At 43.6% G+C, this 11,894-nt stretch overlaps 1 protein-coding gene across 2 annotated transcripts; it reads left to right on the forward strand.

The window, feature by feature from the left end:
* Positions 1-681: 681 nt before the first annotated feature.
* MRPS21 (mitochondrial ribosomal protein S21) lies at positions 682-10,775 on the forward strand. Of its 2 annotated transcripts, none has more exons than XM_019740077.2 (3): positions 682-795; positions 1,260-1,374; positions 10,027-10,775. In XM_019740077.2, the coding sequence occupies exons 2-3, from the start codon at positions 1,292-1,294 to the stop codon at positions 10,205-10,207; spliced, it is 264 nt and encodes an 87-aa protein (XP_019595636.1). In that variant the 5' UTR covers positions 682-795; positions 1,260-1,291; the 3' UTR covers positions 10,208-10,775. The 2 variants fall into 2 exon arrangements, with proteins under 2 accessions (XP_019595636.1, XP_019595637.1); XM_019740078.2 differs by having other exon boundaries at positions 793-1,045.
* The last annotated feature ends 1,119 nt before the right edge of the window (positions 10,776-11,894 follow it).

Consider the following 11,894-nt stretch of genomic DNA (forward strand, 5'->3'; position numbering starts at 1 on the left):
ACAGGTACCTGATAGGGGCCTGCTTTCTTCTGAGCCCTTCCCTATTTTCCAGTAGCCACTAGATCTGAACTTACTGTGAATAACCATAAATGGCTATGTAGAAGTAACACGCGAATAAAAGGAAAGCTGTTTACACAGTGAGGAGGAAATTTAAAAGGAGCTGTATCTACTAGATCTCACTAGGAGGCAGATGGGCTAGAGGCTGACGTAAAAAGTCTTCCATTCTAAATCCTGCAGGTGTTTCCCACTGCTTTATTTAGTGACATGGCTGGGAAGATGATGTTATAGGAAACTCATGGTATGTTCCTCTCACTTCCTTAGTTTTTAGACACAGAAGGAGTGTGACGGTGTTTTTCATCCAGTAGAGATCGCAAAGAATCTGTGTCTTTTGCGAAGAGAAAACAAACAGGAAGCTTCGCCTATTTCTCTCACTTTCCTTCCAGAAAAAGAAATCGCTTAAATATCTATTAAAGATTTAATAGGAATCAGGGGTAAGAGAACCGGGCTGATCTCAGGAGCCTTAGAACGACGACTCCAGGCGAAGGCAAGGAATCCGCGAGCGAGGAATTTCAGGCAACGAAGACGTATCTCGCTTTGTCAGGTGTAGAGTCCCGGCCCCAGGGTCTGGGCGGGGCGGCTGGAGCGGCTGTCAACTGGGGCCTGAAAGAACGTTACCATGGTTTCCGCGTAATCTTTCTCCTTTCAGCCTGGGTTTCTTGGCCCGGCGCTGGGGCTGACGTATTTCCGCTTCCGGTTGCGGGCGGGGAGCGCGTCGCCTGGGGCCGAGGGCGCGGGGTGAGGACCCCAGTGCTGGGGGCGGGGAAGGGAAGGCGGGCTCTGCGGGAGGGCACGTCTGCGCGGTTACCCCCTTTCCTAAAGCCGAGAAAGACTCCGTTCGCAGCTCCCACCCCAAACCCTCCTGCGGGCGTGAGCGGTAATGTGTGTGGGTGCGGGGTGGGGGCGTCTGCGGCGCGTCCGGGTCCTCGTGTCGGGCCACGTAAGACTCCGTGGTGACGCCCTGCGACGATCTCTTGGCTGCTCTATGGTAGGGATTGTATTGGCAAAGAGAACGAGGGAGGCTTGATAACGATTCGCGTGTGGGTTGTGGGAGATGAGGGCTTCCACGTGCCCCTGCCTCGCTTATTCCTGAGCACGTTGCATACCCAGACACCGAGTAAGCCACGCGACAGAGTGTGTGTTCTGTTGTGTTGCTCTTTCTTACTGGTCCCTATGCTTTCCTCCCCTCCATCATCCTTTAGGTCCCGAACAGTGAAGACTTAATTCCAAGGGCATGGCAAACCATCTGAAGTTCATTGCCAGGACGGTGATGGTACAGGAAGGGAACGTGGAAGGTGCATACAGGACCCTAAACAGGTAACAGTTAAGGGACCAGAACCGTGCCTAGACCAACTCTCTTGAAAAATGCGGTGGTTAGTCTCTCCCTTTCCCTGTCATACATTGTTCTCAAACCAGTGTCAGCCCAAGCGTTCACAGGCTTGAAACTTCTCAGCCCCCTCAGTTTACTGTCTTCAAAATGAAGCTCTTCCCCAAACCTAACTGTATGAAGCTTATTCATCAGCAATCATCCCTTTGACAATGAACCTGAAATTTGTCCAAGACCTCATATAGAGCCTAAAGGGAAAATCAAGTTATAATAAAGTTGCTTGAAAGCAGGAACATAATACACAGAAAACTGGGATTGGTGTGGGACAAGGCTACTGGAAAAGATGAAATCAGATTTGGGATCTTGGAGAAGCAAGCAAGCGATGGAAAAGCTTTTAGAGGAAGGTTACAGCACAAGCAAAAACTTAGAGATGGAAGTGAATTGGATGGAGTGGAGGCGCTGTATTGAAAGATTGTGAATGCCAGGCTTAGCGATTTAGAATGGCCCTAAGAAAGAATGTCTTACCACTGTAGTTTTCTCAAGCAAATAGTTCTTTAGCCTTCCCTCATCACTAGTTGTAAGGATTTTGACTTTCTGGCGTGCTTCATTCATCATTTTCTCTGCCCAGTGTGCAGCAGAGTTTGGAGAAACAAAATGCTTGTTGAGTTGCATTATCAAAGAATTGTATGAAAGAGATCTTAAGAGATGATGTGAGGTGGCCCTCTGCCTTAAAGCCAGTAAGGGGGTAGCTTTAGTTCCCAAGTAAGGGAAGCCTAGGAAGATTAAATTATATTTCTTGGGTCACACAATTATTGAATGGTGGAGGACAAACACATCTTTCTAGTGCAGTGTTTCTTGCTCGAACTTACTAGGTTATTCACTCGTTTCTCTGGAAATGGAAAGACCTATGGTAGTCATTTTCCAGTTAAGAATCCTTATTTGATTGGGTTTAAATATTGGTGGGGTTCTTGGAGACTGAGAGGGTAAATGAGAGAGAACCTAGTTCTTAGCAAAGCAAAAAGTTCTAGGTGTGGAGGGCTGGATGGCAGAAGACCACAGTAAATGAGGGCAAAGATGCTGTCAGAGGCTGTGTAAATGCAAAGCCGTGTCAGGATGGTTTGTATGTCTTTTAAAAGGATCTGGTCTTGGGCCAGCCCCGTTTCCTCATTCTGTGTCTATGCATGCCAGTCATATCCTTGGGTAGAGGCTGTCCCCTCTGCATTGTCACTTAACATTGAGAATAAAGGTAATCAGTTAAGTACCGGATGGTAAGATACCCTGTTTCTTTTTTTTCTGTTACTCCTTCCCACCTCGTATTTCAGACCTTCTAGTGGCATGTCTGTGAGAGAGCTGAGATGTCTAAGGACCTTTCTCTGCTCCTATCCTGGAAGCACAAAGTCATCATCTTTACAGACTGTGTAATGAGTTAGCTAGTGAGATGAAATGCTGAATTTGGAAAAAGGAAGTCCTGCAGATTACATCACCTTTTTCTGACTTCTCCCTATAAGTCTTTTTCTGTATGATTTATTTTGGTGGATTTAGATGGGTCTTCTAGTCAGTGATTGAGATGTTTGTATTATTATTGACGGATGTCAAAGGCAGCTGTTACTTGATGGTAAAACAAAATTCCAAAGGCTCAGTTTTAGTTCCCCTCCCCTCCCCTGTAAAGTGCGAATAAAACAAAAGCAAGAATTCAGTAGTTAGGAAATTAGCTTACTTTGGACAAAAACCAAAAACAATTTGTGTTGCAGCAAGTAAGCTACGACTTGAATGCTTTTGACCAAAGCTGCAACCTGAAAATAAGTTTTCTCATGTAAATGAGGTGACCTGACTTAGTGGTTAAGAGCACAGAGTCTGAAGCTGACTGCCTGGTTCAGATCCCAGCTCTGCTGCTTACCAGCTTCACGATCTATGGTGAGCTACTTAATGTGTCTCTGCCTCAGTTTCTTCATCTGTAAAATGGAACTAATAATAGCACCCACCTCATAGGGTTGATGTGGGGATTAAGTTAACATAATTAAAGTGCTTAGAGCAGTGGCTTGGCATATCTGAGGCATTGTGTGTTAGCTATGATCGTAATTTGCAAGTTAGTGTAAGGAAGTTTTTACCTTTTTGGTTTTGCTTTGTGGGAGATTTATTTATTGATTTATTTTGAGACATTGAGAGTTTGTTTTAGCTGTTTTTTCTGTCTTCCTTGATCATCAGGCTATGCTCAAGGTGGCCTGGAGATGAAAAAATAAGAAAATAATTAAGCTTCTCTTGTCATGAGGGTCTAGTTTGCTACTGGTATTGGGATGACTTTTCTTACAGGAGGTGATAACTTTTTTCAACCAACCCTCCGATTTAGCCTGTTGCTAATCTCATTTTGAAATAACAGCATTGGTTCCCTTAGTATGTTCCCTCATCCCCCATTTCCACTTACAAAAATTTGAAACCCATAAAACAAAATGTTTCTAATTTCCTGCCTGAAAGAATTGATCATCTCGCCATTGATGCCAAGTCTGCAGAAAGCAGACCTTCAGGGAGTGAAACACTGATGAAAAAGAAAAGAATTTGATTGAAAAGAAGAGGAGCTTTTAGACAGAAAAATAAATGAAGAGATTCAAGTCCCAGAAACTCAGGCCCTGAGGTGTGATGCTCTTTTAGGCTTCCTTATGAATTTGGAAAATTTGAACTTTGTGGTTGAGATTAGTTAGGGAAGCAATGCAAGAAGTACATGTAGAAGGAGCCAGCTTGGGGCAAGTATTATGGCAGTGATTTTTATCATCTTTGGGGACAATAGGTATTTTGTCAATTTAGTTTTACTCTTTTTATATTTTTTATTTTTATTTTATTTGGGAATATTGGGGGGCAGTGTGTTTCTCCAGGGCCCATCAGCTCCAAGTCATTGTCCTTCAATCTAGTTGTGGAGGGTGCAGTTCACTGGCCCATGTGGGAATTGAACCAGCAACCCTGTTGTTCAGAGCTCACACTCTAATCAACTAAGCCATCCGGCCGCCCTAGCTTTATTCTTTAGGAAGCTGCATTTCTATTCCTTTTTATCTTGGAGTGTTAGCTATACATCCCATAAATTGTATTTTAGCCTCAGGAAATAAAGTGAACAAATATTTTGCTCTTGGAATAATTTTCTAGGCAGAATTTTTAAGCATGCAGATGTGAGCCAGCTGGTTCTGGAGTGTTCCAGTCTTCCTGTCAGACAGTATTTTCTGATGCTCTTTATGTCTTTTTCTCTGCTTTTCCCTAATGTCCTCTCTCTGGCTACCTATTGTGTATATCTCTCTTACATTACAGGCTTCTTATCTCGCTCAGCTTTCTGATAGTAGTTTAAAAATAAGTTGCGTGTTCTGTAGTCTAATTACAACAGTAGATAGTGAATGAGAGGAGAGGGAAGTGGTTAAAGCTTTAGCATGTTATGTAGAAGTGCAGAGGTAGTCTTACAAAGGAAACAGCCTGTGTGTCTCCCCAGTGAGACGGCCGCAAAATGTTTGTTATATAACCAACCATGGGCCCTCGTTGGTGCCCAGGGATGAAGCGATAGAGAGTGGGGGTTGCTAGGAAGTCCTGCATGATTGGCTGGCCCTCAAGCAAGGAAACGCAAGCACACTGGAAGCGTGCCCAGTTTGACCCCTTTTATTCCTAGTAGGCGAGCTTCTGGGCCCATTTAGTCCTTCTGCGTACACGTTGGTCCTGACGTAGGCTGGCTACACTGACATGTGAGTCGGCCACCTCCAACTGCCCCCAGCCCAGGCAGCTTGACTCCTTTTACATAATCCATTGAATGTCGCTAAAACTGGCAGCTGATGTCTCCTTTAAGGTTAGTTGCCAGGAGCCTGAACTTCAGGCTGATCAGTTTACTCTGAAGCTCTTGGTCTGCTAGTCCTTGAACTACCTTTGGAAGCAGAAGCATCATTAGTAACACCCTCTCTATGTACGTCATGCGTTCTGCACAGCTCTTCCTGCATCCTTTTTGTTAGAAATGTGTTGAAGAGATGCCTCTGCTATGGGGACTCTGGCACATTAGAAGAGAATATGTGCTTTTTTTAGGATAAGTAGAAAGTGTAGAGTAAGGGAGCGAATCCCCACCTGGCATCTTGGAACATATTTGATCTGTGTTCTGGAAGTAGTTAGAACCATTCGGGAACACCGTTTAGCAACGCGATCGTTATGTTGGGGACCACCGATCTTTTCATTCTCCCCCGCTTCTGTTCTTCTGTTCCTTTTTTCCTGTCTTGCTTTTTTGCCTGCCCATGTAGGCATTTACTTGGTAAGATGATCACTTCTATTTAAAACCCCTTTGAAACTCCAGTAGGATCCCTAAGTACGCGTCTAAACTCCCTCCTTTTGCAGTTTGATTGCATCCTTTTAAACCGTCTTTGTCATTCCAATAGGACCGTCTTTGTAGGTGATGTCATATCCAGGGTCTCTGTTCTTTTTATAGTCTCTCCTCAAATCCAATCTCCTTGTCCTTTTTATATTATATATCTAATCTTTTTCTTTCAAGGACTTTTTCTGTTTTTTCTCTAATTTACTAGTGTCTAGCCCAAAAAGTGGTTTATTAAACAGCAGTGAGCAAGGTCTAGACCGAAGTAAATGCTTAGCTGTTTGAATCAGTCCTTTCCCTCAGTGTGCCATGTCACGTGGCTTCCATCTCTTTACTCTCTTGTAGGAGCCTAGCCCAGCTCCTTCCTTGGCCCGTGGGCACTGCAGTAATTTGTCTTCTGAACCTCAGTGGTTTTTGTTAACGGAGCAGAGTACTGCTGTGGAATGCTGCACTGAGGACCTGGATTCTCCTTCCAGTGCCGTTTTGTGGTTTGGGGTGTGTCGGCCTCTCTGAGCTTCAGCTTCCTAATCTGTAAAAAGATGACATTACCTGCTTAGTCAGTTTCACAGGATTGTAATTAGGATCATGGATGTGAAAATGCAGTCTAAAATCTAATGGCCCACCTTAGTAAAAGTAATATGATTGAGGCTGTCAGAGCCAATATCCCCAAGAACTGTGTCTGTTATAAAATCCCTTGAGCTGTGGACATTTGTCAGTCACCTAGAGGATTTATTGTTGTCATATATTTACTGATAATTTGCTCTTTGCCAAGCATTATGTTAAGTGCAAAAATGAATAAAGACGTAATCTTTAACCTTGGGAAGCACACAGCCTCATACGGGAGATTAAAAACATAAAACATGGTTGAACGTAATACTGTCTGATCAATACTTTAAAAGAGACATTAACGATGTGCTATGGCATTGGTTCCCCCTGGACCATCATCAACAACATCATCTGGGAATTTGTTAGAAATGCAAATTCCTGGGCCCTAGACCTATGGAATCAGAAACTGGAGGCGGCGCAGCAATCTGTTTTAACGAGTTTTCCAGGTGACTTCCACATGCTAAAGTTGAAGGACAATCACTGTACTTTGTAACAGAGGGAAGGAGTGGTTAATTTCACCTGGACCAGTTTACAGACGTCGTAACCATTGATTTGGGCCTTTGAAGAATAAATAGGATTTTATAAGACAGAAAAAGAAAAGAGTGATTGTCCAGGTAAAGAGACTATCATGAGCAAATATAAAAAAATAGATACGTAGTATGTTTAGAGAATTGCACCTAGTTCGGTATGACCAGGGAAGCCTAGGCTTTATAGGGCAAGTTATTAAAGCTAAAGCTAGAAAAATAGGGTGAAGCTCAATTGTTTAGGGCTTCAAGCTTAGACTAGTGGTTCCCAAACTTATCTGCACATTGGAATCACCACGGTCCTTTTCCCTTCTGATCAGTTGGTCTGGAGTGTGGCCTAGGAGAGTGGAATTTTTTTAAAGATCATCTGGGGAGGTGATTGTAATTTGCAGGGAAGTCTGCGAACCACTGGCTTAGCCTATCCTATATACTGGGAAAGATGTTTTTAGCATCAGAGTGGCACAATCCGATTTATGTTTTAGGACAATAATTGGCGTAGGGAAGGAGAATGGAAATAGGGCAACCTACTTACCCTTCACAATTCAAGTAACTTTGAGAAGGCTTCATGCCCACCTTCTCATCTTTAAGTCCAGATTCAGTGCCTCTCTTGTGTGATTCTATAGCAATGTTGCCTGTATCTTTGCTCCTATCCCACTCTTGTAATTCTTGTGTAATTGTCTTCTCTACCAGACCTCAAGGGTAGGGAACCATGTCTGAGTTTGTTTTCTATTTTTAGCATTTAACACAGTGTCCAGTACAGAGTTGGGATTCCATAAATACTTATTGACTAAATGACCAGTTAGATTATTATTTCAGCACTCCAGTTACAAGATGATACGGACCATAATTAGAGTTGTGGCCATAGGAAAGGAGAAAAGGAAGAGATCTAAGAACTCTTTCAGGATATAAAATTTGTGGGGTATGGGAAAGAGAAAGCCTAGTCCAGGAATGTGCTCAGATTTTTAGCTTGAGTGACTGGTGGTGCCATTTATAGAGTGTAGAGGCGGAAGAAGAGATTTTAGGAGGAGACAATTTGGTTTGTGTAGGTTTTGAGGCAATTGGAAATATCAGTGTAACTCTAAGGTAAGATTGGGGCTAGAGATAAAGATTCAGGAGTCAACAGTAGGTCGGTTCTCAACTGTGGCACTACAGCAGAATTATTTTGAGGTCTTTTAAGGTGTTGCTAGTGCATGACCACTCGACCACGTGAGTCAGAATCTCTGAGGCATGGGGCCGAGGCATTAGTACCTTTTAAAAAACATGTAGGAGATGGTTCCATTGTGCATCAGGGTTGAGGCTTACTGGTAAAGGTTAAGGAAATCATGTCGCACCAGAAACAGAGGTTTACAGTCAGAATTTGGAGGAATACCAACATGGAGGGGTAAATCGAGGAAGAAAGCCAGCAACGGAGACCCTGTGTGGGCCAAGAGACTCAGTCTTTTCATCTTTGGTGCCCTACTTCTCTATTGTAAGACTCTAGTGTTGGATCCACATGACTTCTGGGCATGACTGTTTTCAACAGAACCTGAATGAGCGACCTCGCCTGCTTCCGGGAGTCGGCAGCCAGTCGCTTGCCTCCCATCTCCCTGCCACAAAAACCTAGACAAACTGATCCATACACATAGGATTTCTCTGGTAGCCTACAAATCATTCTCGAATTAAACAGCGGGAGGCTGGGAGAGGATCCCATAGGTACAGTGGTTCCCATGTCTATTCACATTTGTAATTTACCCAAAGCTGAAATCTTTTCAAGTTCATGTTCAATCTGTTGTTATCTTGGGCTTTGTGATGTAACATACATAGCAGCAATAAATAAGATTTCCCGCTGGGCAGAAGCAGCTGGTGATGTCTCTTATTATTTCCTTCTTCCTGTGTCCCCCTTCTTCCAATTACAATTGCCATGTCTCAATCTCCTTGTCTCCAATTGTGTTTGTGACTTACTTTTTACATGTAATGAAAGGACAGGGTAAGCAGGAATGGGGCCATGTAAACAATGCCAGGAATGGAGGACAGTAGCGGCAGGTGCCTCCAAACCTCCTCAGGATCCAGTGATGGTGGGTGGAGAGGGAGAGACAAATTGCAGGTTGGAGCCAGAGCTCTCAGGAGCCTATGAGTTATTAGGTAGATTGGAGAATAAGCCCCTTGTCTTCTTGGCTCACTGAAAACAAAAAGGGGAGTTTGAGTTAGGTGTGTTACAAATCCAACAAGAGAAGCTGCATTGCAAGAAATTGGGTGGGCAGGAAAAAAACGCATTGAATTCAATTTTATGGACATTTAAAGGTTAATAAAACATGGTCTCTGCCTTTGAAGATTTTCTGTCTAATGAGGGAGATGTTTGTAAAAATAGCTAATGGACTGGCAGAATGAAATAATTGCTAAATAGGTGTTTAATAAAATATTTTCTCTAATTAAAGAAGATGAGAACGCTTTGTGGAGAAGTGGCATTGGGGTTTGGCATCAAAAAGATGAGGAAAATTTCAGTCAGAAGGTTGGCAGCCAGTGGTTGAAGGTGGTTTTCCAGGCTGAGGAAGCAGCGTGAGCAGACTTGGTGTTAGAGTGTGTTCAGGGAGTAGTCAGCCAAGTGTGGTTGGAGCAGGTGGCACATGGAAAAATGGTGGGTGAGGCTGTTATCTTAATGTCCCCGTTTGTGTCACCGGTGTGATAAGGGCCTCTTCTTTCCCTGTATTAAGTAGGCCCAGAGATTTCTCAGATCTGCCGACTTCAGCTGTATCAGTTTTTAAACACAATAGGGATGGAACTATATTCTCCACTAAGGACCATATCGGAATCACCCCTAGTGCCTTTTTTTTTTTTTTCTACTATAATGAGTCACCCCATGTGAAAATTCTGAAATGACCCGTTGGTTGAGAATCACTGCCATAGGAAACCACTGTTCTTACGAGACTGTCATATCCCTCAGGTGTGCTGTGGTTCTCAACAAAGGTTGAGAACATGATCCTGAGTGTAAACTCTCCAAGAGCAAGGACTATGTAGATGACTGCTTTTTTATTCCCCACAGATTCCTATATGGGGCCTCCATAAGGAGACAGTTAATACTATATTGCCACCATTTCACACCATAATTTTTACAGACACCAAGTGTTTGGTCAGTTGACTTCCGGCCATCTGTGAAATTGGAAAGGCATGCTAATGAGCCCAACCTTCTAACTTCATTGCCGTTCTTTGTACAGAATCCTCAGCATGGATGGGCTCATTGAGGACATCAAGCGACGACGGTACTACGAGAAGCCTTGCCGCCGGCGACAGAGGGAAAGCTATGAAACCTGCCGGCGCATCTACAACATGGAAATGACTCGCAAGATCAACTTTCTGATGCGAAAGAATCGGGCGGATCCATGGCAGGGCTGCTGAGGCCTGTGGGTAGTGGGCCCAGTATGAAAAGCCCTGTCCAATGGTGTCTCCACCTCTTTTCTTTCTCCAACCCCATTTTATCTTTCTTGCAATAAACTCAATCACGGATATATAAGAAGGCCTGCATATATAGAAGCAGTTCCTCTAGTCAGTTATTAAGGGAAAGAGAAACTGAGCCAAAAAGTAGTCTAGGAGTAGAGTGGTGATTGCCAAGAGCTGAGTGGGGTGGAGGGGAATGAGGAATTACTGTTTAATGGGTACAGTGTGAGTTTGGCAAGATGAAAAAGTTCTGGAGATGGGTGGTGGTGATAGTTGCATAACAATGTGAATGTACTTAATGGCATTGAATTGTATACCTTAAAAGATTAAAATGGTAAGTTTTATGTATATTTTACTATGTTTTTTTAAATAGTCTAGGAAAGCTGAGGACATTTTTAAAAATGTTGTAGAATATGTCTACCATTTCTTACCCAATTTTTATAAAACACAAAGCAAGATCTTATCATTGGAAAGCATGTTACTCTTTACTTGCACTGCCCTCAACTGTTAAATAAAAGGAGAGGAAGCATGTGTGTATCTGGAATAAATTCTTCAGAAACTCCCATCAACCAGACTAGAGTGCTGGAATCCTTGTCGAAAGGAATCCTTAAGACAAATCTAACATTCACTCCTGTTTTCTGTTTTTCCTAAAGGAGGCTAATGGAGGGATGGTGGAGAAGAAATAAAGCAGTAGATGGATGGTAGAAAAGAGGAAAGAGACAGGAAGTCACAGAGTCGGAAATACCTATAGCAGCAGTTCTCAGAGTTTGCTTAGGTCAAAGTGTGCTCTTCAGATCTGCAGCATGAAGATCACCTAAGAAATTGTTTGAAATGCAAATTCTGGGCCCCCATTTTAGACTCTCTGAATTGGAAATTGGGGTTGGAGCCAGTAATCTATTTTCACAAGGCCTGAAAGTGATTCTGATGCTTGCTAAAGTCTGAGGACCACTGCCCTATAATAGCACTTAAAAGAGATTCCTGGCTGAGGTCCCCAGCGCCACCCCTACCTCTCAACAGGCACTCCCGGGTCTGTGATTCTTGACAGCTGGGGGCATCTGACCCTGTGGGAGGAACCCGCTGCTCGCTTCCTTTCCTGCTGTGTGCTTCCTCTGGCCTTGGTCCCCTGACAGCCATGCTGCTGATACAAGGAGTGTTGATGCCAACCCCCGTAGGAGAACGGAAGAGGGTAGACGGAAGCAGCTAGCCCACCTCTCCTCACCCGGGCTGCAGCCCTCAGCATAATGTTTATAAAGGACGTAAGCTGAGCAGACCGTCAGGCCCCCTACCTCTCCAGATTGCTAGTGTTCAAACATTGCCCCCTTGTGGTATATATATTGTTACCTATCAGGTGGCTTTATTGAACTCAGAAGCAGCTCTGTTTTAAATGCATTTACTTATGGTCCTCACAGCAGCCCTCTGAGGTGGATTTTTTTTATAGGTGAGGTAACAGGGCTTAAGCAGTTTGCCTAATGTATAAATAATGGGTGGGAGAACTGGAATACAGATCTAAGCAATCCGGCTTTAAAGCCCTTGCTCTTAATCATTAAGCAGTATTGATTCTCAGAAGAGGATGCCTGGCACATACTAGTAGGCAGTCAAATATTCAATTAACGAATGAGACAAAAGGAGGTGGGTGGGGGAGAGTTGC

The sequence above is a fragment of the Rhinolophus sinicus genome, linkage group LG14 (genome assembly GCF_036562045.2).
Source record: "Rhinolophus sinicus isolate RSC01 linkage group LG14, ASM3656204v1, whole genome shotgun sequence".
NCBI classification, from domain to species: Eukaryota; Metazoa; Chordata; class Mammalia; order Chiroptera; family Rhinolophidae; genus Rhinolophus; species Rhinolophus sinicus.

What these genes read in the sequence shown, in the direction of transcription:
- MRPS21 (XM_019740077.2), top strand. Translation starts at nt 1,292, where the DNA reads ATGGCAAACCATCTGAAGTTCATTGCCAGGACGGTGATGGTACAGGAA. An exon ending in GCATACAGGACCCTAAACAG is followed by an intron (nt 1,375 to 10,026) that starts GTAACAGTTAAG and finishes TTCTTTGTACAG; the next exon opens with AATCCTCAGCATGGATGGGC.